Raw genomic sequence first — 12,554 nt, forward strand, 5'->3', positions numbered from 1 at the left:
AGCACAGAAAATCTTGTTGTCAACATACGCATTTACTTTGACATTTAATTCCCATTATTTGCTACACATGGCACAGATTTTTTTTGTCCCCTTAAATGTAAAATCAAACGCCCAGCACTCTGCCTGCCAACGCGAAAGATTCTGTTAAAAGACAAAAACTTGAAAAGTAGACACTATCCATACTTCTATATTCCAATCATATGTATTTGGACACATAACGGAAGGAAAAGCAGAAAATAAAATCTCTTCATTCGGTTTTTATTCTTTTAAATTGACTTGCATTTTGCATACAGTCAACTGAGTTCATCTAAAACTCTTGGGATGGCCGCGAAGTCTTTGTCTAACCTAATTTGTGCATAGCTGCAAAATTGAACCGAGATGTCCATTAGGGAGGACATAGAACTTTAGAATAGAAGGCTCAGTCTATGCTATAAACTGGAAGGCCGCTTTCTAAAATTCCCCAATGGTTTGTTGATTTTGATTTCCCTCTGTCTTGTCTCTCAAAGATCAGCGGTAATTCATTAACCCTAGCATGCGTGCCGTCACAAATCTACACTTTTCCGTAACGGGGGCCTCGTGCAAATCATATGGAGAAACTCACATAAATAACTTTTACAAGTTTATTTCAAAATTGCTAAATAAGATATGAATAATGCACAACATTTTAATTATAATTTTTTGTAGAAAACGCCAAAAAAAACATTTTTTTTCCCAAATTTCAAACAAAGATATGAAAAACACACAAAGGTATCTAAATCTAGAGCAAACTACATTTCTTTTCTAACTTTTTCTTTTCAATTTTATTGGTCTTCCAAACTATTTTCACATGTTATCTTTTCTGAAGAATGTTCTTTACAGACCTTTTCCCCACAAGTGGTACAATCTTACTAATTTTTTCGTATTTTTTCCTCTCTAAGTTTCTTGGACAAATGAAACAACGCCTTCGTTTTCTTTCTCCTGGCCCTGGAATATCCTAAAACTGTACGCCACACCGTTTCATTGCTTCTTTAGTTTGCTTTGTCTGCCCTTTTCAAGCTTCTTATAGAAACAAAGAGACTGAAAATGAGTCAGACTTCCTCCCAACATCATATCATCACAGGTCCTTCAGCAATTAGCTCACAGTGTATACTGTCCTCATTACTCTCTACACAGCTCACTGCTGTGTTCAGAAGAATGTGAGATGATGTCATGGCCTGTCACCCCCTCCCAAAATCATATGGCATGATCCACCCCCCGGCCCCTCAACCACAAACACTGCTAAGTACATGATAAAAATAGCAGGGGCCTAAAAGACCCCCGTTCTGTACAGATGTGGTTTACCCCAAAATAAGCATTGTTACACCAAAATGCCTATCAAAAAAATTATATGAACAACTTGATAATACCAACATCGAAATACTTGAGGAAGACCTAAAGTTTTAAAATTCTAACTAAAGTAATTTTGCAGATAATAGCACAAAAGTAAGCACCGGGGCCTAAAAGGCCCCCCGATACACCTTGTAGGGTTAAGTAACCGAAGACTGTTTAATTTTTCTGCAGCGCTCCAACAGGAGAAATTGAGTAGTGCATTGTTCTTGTTGAAATTAATAATCTAAGTAATGCACATATACTGCTCACAAAAAGTTAGGGATATTTGGCTTTCGGGCAAAATTTATGGAAAACGTAAAAAGTTCAAACAACATTGATATTTTATCATGAAAGTAGGACATTTAAGTAGAAGCAGCGATGGTGATATCCTCATCGCAAGCAATTTATTGAAACAAAAGTTAACAGCATCAGTGGGTACACCCCAACAAAAAAAATGTCAGTCTCTCAATAACTCATCATGTGGCCTTGAGCATCAATTACAGCTTGACAATGACGTCTCATTCTGTACATAAGTGGAGTTATTGTCTGCTGAGGCATGGAGACCTTCAGGTCATTGAGGTTTTGGGGTACAGAGTTACGAGCCTCTAAACGGTGACGCAGCTGATCCCATAAGTTTTCTATGGGATTCAGGTCTGGGGAAAGTACAGGCCCCTCCATTTGAGGTTCCCCAGTCTCCAGCAGCCAGTTCCTTAATGATACGACCTCGATGAGCTGGAGCATTGGCGTCCATGAAGATGTAATTAGACCTGTGTTGTTGGTGGAGAGTGATGTTATTCCAGTAGTAGTGACTTGTCACTGTACCATTCACAAAGTGTAGGCCAGTTCTGTAGTGACTAGACACACCTGCCCACACTGTAACACCACCACTAAAGGTTTGTCTGGTGACAACTGTGGCTGATGCATAGTGCTCTCCTTGACGTCTCAAACATAGTTGGAGGCCATCATTTCTACTCAGTGTGAATTTACTTTCACATGTGAACAGCATTGAAGGCCCTCGTCCAGCATAGATGGTTCCTGGCCAATGCAGGATGGTCAGATACCCTTGCAGGTAATCTAGCACGCACATGACTCTGATATAAATGGTTTTGAATTGCCTGATGTGACACTTGGGTCCCCTCATCTCCCTTAAAGGGACTCTGTCACCTGAATTCGGCAGGCTATGTAAATGCCCTGTGTCCGGTCCGATGGGCGGTGTTTCCTCTTCTTTCATTCACCAATTCCTTTCCCGCGGTCCGCAATATTTTCTTGAATTTGAGTATGTTTCCTCCGTAGCTCATGTGTGCGCAATGCAATCTTGCCTTGTGCATGCGCAGTATGCTTTGCCCAACTGCGGGCAAAGCCGAAAAGCATTACTACGCATGCGCCGCCGCAGTATGTCCCGGAAGTTTTTAGCTATGTTCCGGGACATACTGCGGCGGCGCATGTGCATTAATGCTTTTTGGCTTTGCCCGCAGTTGGGCAAAGCATACTGCGCGTGCGCAAGGCAAGATTGCGAACCGCGGGAAAGGAAGGGGTGAATGAAAGAAGCGGAAACACCGCCCATCAGACCGGACACAGGGCATTTACATAGCCCGCCAAATTCAGGTGACAGAGTCCCTTTAAATGTTCTTGGAGGTGTGTGGCATTCATCATCAGGTTCTGAAGGCCATTGTTCACAATGAAGTGGTCATTAGTGTGGGACGTTCACTCTTCCAGGCCTTCTCTCTTCTGCTGACGACTCTGTGATACTCTAAGCTCAGTGGCCACTGCCGTCTGAGAACATCCTGAGAGAAGCCTCGTAATGGTGAGGTACTGGTGATCAATTGCTAGGTGTTGTCTTGGTTTGATGATGCCAAAATCTGAACAGCCTGATAAGGAGGACTGTTTAATACCAATTGTAATTGACCTCCGAAATGTAATGGTCGATTCATGGATCAAACGCCTGCTGTGAATTTTGCCATTAAGCTCCTAGTTGGAGAACAGCAAGTTTGTGCACAAAGTACTGATACATTGAGCAGTTGAACATGTGCATCAAAATTTAGAGAATGTCACATTAATTCACCTGAAAAGATCAGAGAGCATTTTTGGTTCATCCAGAAATGTTGCCCAAAAGCCAAATACACTACTCACAAAAGGTTAAGGCTATGTGATGGGTCTTTCTGCCAAACAGACTTTCTGTAGCTGCTTGGATAAAAAGTGAGGGTCTTAATCCATTCAAGACCTAAAACATTCTGCTATGTTCTACATCAGGTTAAAAAAGAAAAATAAAAGTTTGGTTTTGCTGTTACAATACTGATCGGGAGAATCATGTTGCCAGGTCATTTTTAAGGCACTGGGAATGCTGCAAAAACAAAATCCAAAAATAACACTTGCGGAATTATGTTTTTTTTCTCTCCATCATTTTACACAACTTGGAGTTTTATTCCCTTTTTCCACTACATTATATAGTAAAATGAATGGTGTTATTCAAAAATACAACTCGTCCAGCCCCCCAAAAAATAAAAAAACTCCAAGCTCTTATATGGTTATAAAAATGGGCAATGGGTCAAGAGTTTAGTTGGGTGACATACCACTTATTAACTTGTAATGATGTTTGAAGAGAGTTTTTTTTTTTTTAATCTCTTCTTTGAATAGGAGGCTATAGTGTGGTAGTAGCTGAAGACTGCCCCCACTGGTCACTGTACTGCTTTGGGTGGTGCATGTGGTGTTCTACCAGTTTTGTCCAATAAACAGCCTCTTTATGACTTTCATTTAGTAGGATACAATTAACCTCTTAAATAAAATTTAAGACTTTTTTATTTTTTAATTCTCTCCAGAATTTTTTGGTTTTGGCTCATCATTGGTATTTTTAAGTTATTAAATTTCTTTAATTAGTTACACAGCATGAAAATAAGCAAGCTTGCAATTGACTTCCTTCTGTCTGCTGCTGTTCTCATTCAATGACCGCATTTATCTTTCATAGTGTACATCTGGTTTCCATGGAGCTTGGCTTGTGCACAGTTGTTACATTACAGGACAAGAGTAAACTCCTAACATACCAGCCACCTCTCTCCAATCTTTTGATTTCTATAGAGCAGCTAGCTACTCTCCTGCCTCTCCATCCCTTTCAACTTCTTGCAATATCGAAAATCCACACCTTTCAGAGCAAGTATATCCTAATCACGAACGTCACTGTCTGGTCTGTGTTTGTTCAAATACCCTGTTATCTCTATATGTATATATAGTGATAACTGTGCACACTCTAGAATAAACCACAGATAGCTGAATGTGTTACAGCAGAATTTGTGCTAAGCTTCATAGTTCTACTAATACTACATTTCTGCTGCTCAAGGGGTAGAGCTCTCGCTGCCAGAAACCAAGAAGTAAGGAGACTGCAATGCTCTGAGCTGCTCAAGAAACAACTTGAGACTTTCCCCTTTTAACAAATGCATTGGAGACCTGATTTTATGGCATATACTAGTTTATAAGTGGTACAGGTTCTTCTCCTTCCACACAGACTGCACAGAACTCCTGTGGCCGCTGATGGAGAAGTGTGTGACGAGATCAGTCCACCAGCCTCCTCCTACTGAAAAAAAGTTTTCCTTTCACTGGGTTTTTCTGAAGGAGGAGATTGATGGACAGGTCTAGTCTCATCGTCATCTATCAGCAGACATGTTTTATACAGAAGTGCTGGGCTGGCTGTGAGGGTGAGTCAACTATGAATCCATCAGTGAGCTTGTGCTGACAGGAGAGTTCTGACTCATCTGGGCTCTTCCCAGATAATTTATGGCCACAGGTTCTGATTTCATGTGGTCATAAGACTGCTGAATGGAATTCTGTAAAATACAGATAAGGGGGTTCTGTTAGACCGAGCTCACTGACAGATTATCTGTTAACTCATTCTGCAGCCAGCCATGTGAAGCAAAATAATGCACGTTTAAAGCCGAGCGGTACAAAATTTTTCATGAGACCCTATTGAAAACCTTTTTAGTCCCAAGATTCATTAATTTTAAGCAAGATTAAAAAAAAGAATTTGTCACTGGAACGAATATTTTTTCACAGTCTTGTATTAATAGTTGATGCCGTCTTTTCTAAGTCAATTAACTGGATTTGTGAGAATATTTCTTAATCTTCCAATTGTAAATTCCTCTTTATTGTTGTATAACACAAAGGAAATGAAGCTGTGACTGCAGCCGGACGGATTCCCTGGGCCAGATCCGACAATTATATAGATATTATACCGGTAATAAATCTGCTCTGTTTGTTTGTTGCGTATTTATTCTCATTAACAGACTTGATCACGTTAAAAAATAAGCCATTTGTAAGTAGCGGTGCCAGAAATATGTTAATGTATGTGCTTTCCTTTTCCTTCAGCTGTTACATAACAGATGGGACTTTGCTCGCTGGCAGTCAGGCTGTGCCACATATTTAAGTCTCAGGGCACATGATTGTGTCTGATGACAGTAATCTGAAATCCCTACTTGTATGGATACATTCCCTCTCAGAATAATCCATGTTCCTTCATTTCCCTTACAAAAGCAAATACCGGATGACATGATGTTCTTTGTAATTCAAGGTAATGGGTCTTACGCATTTCTGCTTGGCTTCAACCTTTTTCCGTCATTTTGTGATACTTAGTTTCCATGAGATATGTATCTCACAGAATCACAAAGTGACTGATGAAATTGAAGGCCTTATTAGGTTAAGTTCACACTAGGTGTTTATTTCTGCAGCAAAACCTGATCTCTTGGCAGGAAAGAAGCTGTAGAAAAAAGCAGGTTTTGCTTGGTTTTTCTTGCGTTTTCTGCTTCGTTTTTTTTGTTTTCGGGATGCTAGATTTGTCTCTTGTGCATGCTGACAAAGTTTAGTGCAAACAAAAAAATAGTCATATTCTACAGAACTGCGTTTTGGCACTAAAGAAAACGCAGTAAAACCTGATACCTGTGTTTTTGCTTAGGATTTTCAGTGTTTTTTTCACCACCCATTTATGTCAAGCTGTAAAAACGCTCAAAGAAAACATGAAAGAAGTGACTAGTGATGAGCGAATATACTCGTTACTCGAGATTTCCCGACCACGCTCGGGTGACCTCTGAGTATTTATGACTGCTCGGAGATTTAGTTTTCTTCGCCGCAGCTGAATGATTTACAGCTATTAGCCAGCTTGATTACATGTGGGGATTCCCTAGCAACCAGGCAACCCCCACATGTGCTCAGGCTGGCTAATAGCTGTAAATCGTTCAGCTGTGGCGATGAAAACTAAATCTCCGATCACTAAAAAATACTCTGAGGACACCCGAGCGTGTTCGGGAAATTTCGAGTAACGAGTATATTCACTCATCACTAGAAGTGACATGTTCTATTGTGAAAAAACTATGCAAAGCACAAAATACTGATGACAAAAAAAAACAAGCTGTGTGCATGAGATTTCTGAAATCTCACACACTTTGCTGGTCCTGTAAAACACAGCTGAAAATTTGCGTAAAACAAACCTAAAACAAAAAACGGTTAAAAAAGGTTTAGTGTGAACTTACTCTAAATTGTCCTCACCCTGATTATTAGTCATTGGACTAATATCAGGTTTAGGACATTTTAATAAGTGCGGTATAAGTTTAGAGAGTTAAATAATCAAAAAAGTGCTAGTAGTGATTCTAATATTACAGGTGGAAGATTGCTCTGTGGATTCGTAGTGTAGCGGCGCAAAATCTGAATCTAACGCCTTGCCTACTTCCCGTTCCACAACTACAAAACCGTCATCAACTTATATTAAAACAGCCCTCTAGTTTTTTCTTTAAATTCATTTTGTTATATGCAGTGGGGGAAGAGAAGTATTTAGTCAGCCACCAATTGTGCAAGTTCTCCCACTTAAAAAGATGAGAGAGGCCTGTAATTGACATTATAGGTAGACCACAACTATGAGAGTCACAATGAGAAAACAAATCCAGAAAATCACCTTGTCTGATTTGGCAAGATTTTTTTTTGCAAAATATTGTGGAAAATAAGTACCGTATATACTCGAGTATAAGCCGACCCGAGTATAAGCCGACCCCCCTAATTTTGCCACAAAAAACTGGGAAAACTTATTGACTCGAGTATAAGCCTAGGGTGGAAAATGCAGCAGCTACCGGTGAATTTCAAAAATAAAAATAGATGCTCCATACCATTCATTATTGCCCCATAGATGCTCCATATAAAGCTGTGCCATATATAATGCTCCATACCATTGATTATTGCCCCATATATTATCCATATATAGCTGTGCCATATAGAATGCTCTGCACCGTTCATTATGGCCCCATAGATGCTCCATATAAAGCTGTGCCCCATATACAATGCTCTGCACCGTTCATTATGGGCCTATAGATGCTCCATATAAAGCTGTGCCATATATGCTCTGCACCGTTCAGTTTGGCCCCATAGATGCTCCACATAAATCTGTGCCATATATAACGCTGCTGCTGCAATAAAAAAAACAAAACACATACTCACCTCTCTTGCTTGCAGCCTTGCAATGCTCCCCAGCGTCCGGTCCCAGCGTCTCTCCGCACTGACTGATCAGGCAGAGGGCGCCGCGCACACTATATGCGTCATCGCGCCCTCTGACCTGCACAGTCAGTGCGGAGAGACGCCGGGAAGACAGAGCGGCGCCCGGCGTGTGGATAGTGGACAGGTAAATATGCGATACTTACCTGCTCCCGGCGTCCCGCTCCTTCCGCCGGACAGCTGGTCTCCGGGTGCCGCAGCCTCTTCCTCTATCAGCGGTCACCGGCACCGCTGATTAGAGAAATGAATATTCATTTCTCTAATGAGCGGTCCCACGTGACCGCTGTACAGGGGAAGAGCTGCGGCACCCGAAGACAGTGTGACGGGCAGGGGGAGCGTCAGGATCGCCGTGACTAGGTAAGTATGCCTCAGCGCTCTCTCCCCCTCACCCGCCGACCCTGCCACAGACCGTGACTCGAGTATAAGCCGAGAGGGGCACTTTCAGCCCAAAAATTTGGGCTGAAAATCTCGGCTTATACTCGAGTATATACGGTATTTAGTCACCTAAAACCATCCAAGATTTCTGGCTCTCACAGACTTGTAACTTCTTTAAGAGGCTCCTCTGTTCTCCACTCATTACCTGTAGTAATGGCACCTGTTTGAACTTGTTATCCGTATAAAAGACTCCTGTCCACAACCTCAGTCACACTCCAAACTCCACTATGGTGAAGGTACGGGGCTCCACACAAGATCTCACCCCGTGGGGTCAAAATGATCACAAGAACCACACGGGGGGACCTAGGGAATGACCTGCATAGAGCTGGGACTACCGTAACAAAGGCTACCATCAGTAACACACTACGCCACCAGGGACTCAGATCCTGCAGTGCCAGACGTGTCCCACTGCTTAAGCCAGTACATGTCCGGGTCCGACTGAAGTTTGCTAGAGAGCATTTGGATTATCCAGAAGAGTATTGGGAGAATGTCATGTGGTCTGATGAAACCAAAGTAGAACTGTTTGGTAGAAACAAAACTCGTCGTGTTTGGAGGAGACAGAATGGTGATTTGCATCCAAAGAACACCATACCTACAGTGAAGCATGGGGGTGGCAACATCATCCTTTGGGGCTGATTCTCTGCAAAGGAACCAGGACGACTGATCCATGTACATGAAAGAATAAATTGGGCCATGTATCATGAGATTTTGAGTGCAAACCTCCTTCCATCACCAAGGGCATTGAAGATGAAATTTAGATGGGTCTTTCAGCATGATAATGATCCCAAGCATACCACCAGGGCAGCGAAGGAGTGGCTTCGTAAGAAGCACATGAAGGTCCTGGAGTGGCCTAGCCCAGTCTCCAGATCTTAACCCCATAGAAAACCTTTGGAGGGAGTTAAAAGTCCATGTTGCCCAGCGACAGGCTCAAAACATCACTGCTCTAGAGGAGATCTGCATGGAGGACTGGGCCAACATACCACCAACAGTGTGTGCCAACCTTGTGAAGACCTAAAACGTTTGACCTCTGTCATTGCCAACAAATGATATATAACAAAATACTGAGATGAACTTTTGTTAATGAACAAATACTTATTTTCCACCATGATTTGAAAAATGGGGAAAACTTGCACAATTGGTGGCTGGCTGACTAAGTACTTTTTTCCCCACTGTATTTGTGTGTATGTGTGTGTATGTATGTATATATATATGTATGTATGTATGTATATATATATATATATATATATATATATATATATATATACTTCTCATGTTATTTTGGTCACCATCTCAGTCACCGGAACTGTATGATGCAAATGCATGGACTGTACCACTGAAGTTGTCCACAAAGAGAGACAGGAACTGATATCAAAGATAATGATGATTGCTGCACAGTTCCTATCAAACAATTATAATGTAGTATACACTGACAAAAGGGCAACGAGTGAACATCCCAACAATATATTAAAAAGTTGCAAATCTTTATTGGTACAACGATTAAAAAAATAAAAAAATAAATCAAGTTTGTGTATGATATGAATATTGTTTTTGCTCTATAATATTGAGTTTCCTTATGGAACTTGGGAGTTGAACTATTACACAATTACATTTTGTATGCAACTGGGATACCATATTTAATATCTGTACAAATCTTCTCTTTTTTTTGCCTGTTTTTTTTTTAATCATTATACCAATTATAATTATTATTTATTATTATTTATTTATATAACACCATTAATTCCATGGTGCTGTACATGAGAAGGGGTTACATACAGGGTTATAGATATTGTTAACAGTAAACAAATTTACAATGACACACTGGTACAGAGGGGAGAGGACCCTGTCCTTGCGGACTTACATTCTACATTCTTCATTCTTCTATAATAAGATTACAGTTCAGCCTGTCAAGTGCTCCCATCAAAGTTTTTATCCTCTCAATATATTGAAATCATTATATTATATGGCACTGTGTGCTTACCATTGCTCATTTTGCCTTTCTTCCCCGTTAATTCTTTTGTTTTCTCTGCTCTATGTTGAAACCTGGAAGTCTCTTGTCCCTGCATTTATCATTCCCTTCTTCAGCTCCTGACCCAGCTGCTTCCTACTCCCCCCTACTAGGGACTTTTGCCGTGACTGATGACTGATACAGGGAAAATTGACCTCCTGTTTCTACATAGAGCTTAGAAGTATTTATCTAGTCAGATTTTAATCACATGATGTCATAGACCTAATGGAAAAGAGAAGAATTAGCGGCGTAGAAAGACAAAATGAGCAATTGTAAGTACACAGTTCTGTATGATATGATGACTGCAATATATTAAAAGGATAACAAATTTTCCAAGCTGGCAGAGATCATACAGATTCTAGTCGGTCGTATTATGCTGTATTAGTGCATCATGGGATTGATAGCAAGACGTATAAGAATAACGATGAGGATGTAATCTGGAGTTCAAGATGGAGTCTAAAGGGAAGAAAACAAGAGGCAGAAGGACATGGAGCGAAGTGCGCAGAATGTGACAGACAGACAGATGTGGGTTGTCCTTATAGAAGTAAAAAAAAAAAAAAAAACTTTTAACTGAGAATGCTTCTTTAATCTATTCAAGCCCCGGCCTCTTTACCCTGTTTTCGATCAGTCATATTTACGGATTTTATCGTACATGCGATTTTAATAGCTCTTAAAAAAAAAAAAAAAAATCTGATATTCAAATAATTTTTACCCCTTTCTTCTCAATACATGGGGCTTATTTTTTGTCATTTTTGCTATTTATTTTCTCCTGATATCAGGGGTAAAATGTAAATAAAAATGATTTACAATTATTTTATGACCACAAAGGACCTCTAAGAAACATTTAAAATCGCGTTTCCCTTTCCACAGACATTATATTTATATATTGGACATATATATTTTTTTCTTGCAGGGTCTATAAACAGCGATATGAACTGTTGTTTTTTTTTTTTTCATGTGTATCTGCATGCTCAATGTGTAAAATAACGACATTTTACCTGTATATGATACATGCGCTGTTCCTACACGTGTCACAGTTTGCTGTATCTTGGCCAGTCCGATATGAAAGCCTAAACATAAAATAGAAATAGCGGTAAATCGAAGAAATATCACACAATGATCAAACAGATTTGCAAATACTGATCTTGCTGATTTTGTTATAGTCATTATGAGCATGTATTTGGTCTTTTCTCCATTAGTGTAGCTTTAAAGGGAATCCGTCACCAGTTTTTTTTACACCTTATCTGAGAACAGGATAATGAAGGGGCAGAGACCCTGATTCCCTGATGTCACTTAATCACTTATCAGCAGGAGATTAGAAACTTGAGGACTAGTAAACCTGCTGCTAGGAAATCTAATCCCACCACTGATTGACAGCTTTCTGTGTCCACTGTGCATAGGCAGAAAGCTGCCAATCAGTGGTGTGCGCGGGGCTATACAAGGCTCAGCATTTAGAGAACTGCTAGATCTGCAACAAATAAAACTTATCAAAAATATTGCAAGCAGCCCAGTAAGTGATATCTGGAATCAGAGTCTCTGCCCCGGCATTCTTCTTCCCTCTGATAGTTACAGAAAACTAGTGACGTATTTCCTTTAAGTCAAACAGCCGCAGATATTGTTTTGTTCAGTACCTCTTTATCAGTGTTCTAAAATTCATTCATAATGTGCAAGATGCAGTAAATATAGCAGGGAAAAACCTCTCTGGGATGAATGGTGGTCACATCCATTGCCCATAGTGTGAGAGAGGGGAGTAGTGGCTACTACTCAATTCCACATATTGAGGTGAGTGACACCAATGACCCTGTGTCGTCAGATGCCTGCATGGCTGACCTACAACTGTACTGTTCTCAATGAAAAGGATAGATGCCAATATCTTGGCCTTGCAGGTGACCTAGCAGGCACATGCTGACATAACAGCATTATAGCTGTTCAGTCATCCGATGCAGAAGAGTGATTACTTAAAGAGGAACTTTTACCAGATTAGCATGTTAAACTGTCCGTATCAAGGAAAAAAAATTGCTGAAAAGCAGAATGAAGTCATTTATTTTATTTCTTAGCTTATCTTATGTTGCGGAGATATTAGCGTGTGAACGTTTGCATGTAATTTACACTATTAACAAGGGGGTGTCAGCAGAGATTCTTCTTTGGGGGCCTTAACTTTTTACACTGTGTGACTTCAACCAATCATAAGCAAGCAGCATCATGCAGGGTTAAAAAAAAAAAAGAAAAGAAAAGGCTCCTGTAGTAG

At 40.3% G+C, this 12,554-nt stretch overlaps 2 protein-coding genes across 3 annotated transcripts in view; one reads left to right on the forward strand and one right to left on the reverse strand.

Annotated features, from left to right (window-relative positions):
• Nucleotides 1–12,554, forward strand: part of DOCK1 (dedicator of cytokinesis 1) — a 478,132-nt gene that overhangs the window by 186,289 nt on the left and 279,289 nt on the right. The gene's annotated exons all lie outside the window — the stretch shown is intronic.
• The window catches only part of INSYN2A (inhibitory synaptic factor 2A), a 70,535-nt gene that overhangs the window by 4,478 nt on the left and 53,503 nt on the right, over nt 1–12,554 (reverse strand). For both annotated transcript variants that reach the window (XM_077258383.1, XM_077258382.1), the window contains exon 3: nt 11,305–11,376. In XM_077258383.1, coding sequence (XP_077114498.1) covers nt 11,305–11,376 — 72 coding nt within the window. The remainder of the gene's footprint in view (nt 1–11,304; nt 11,377–12,554) is intronic.

The sequence above is a fragment of the Ranitomeya variabilis genome, chromosome 4, assembly GCF_051348905.1.
Source record: "Ranitomeya variabilis isolate aRanVar5 chromosome 4, aRanVar5.hap1, whole genome shotgun sequence".
NCBI classification, from domain to species: Eukaryota; Metazoa; Chordata; class Amphibia; order Anura; family Dendrobatidae; genus Ranitomeya; species Ranitomeya variabilis.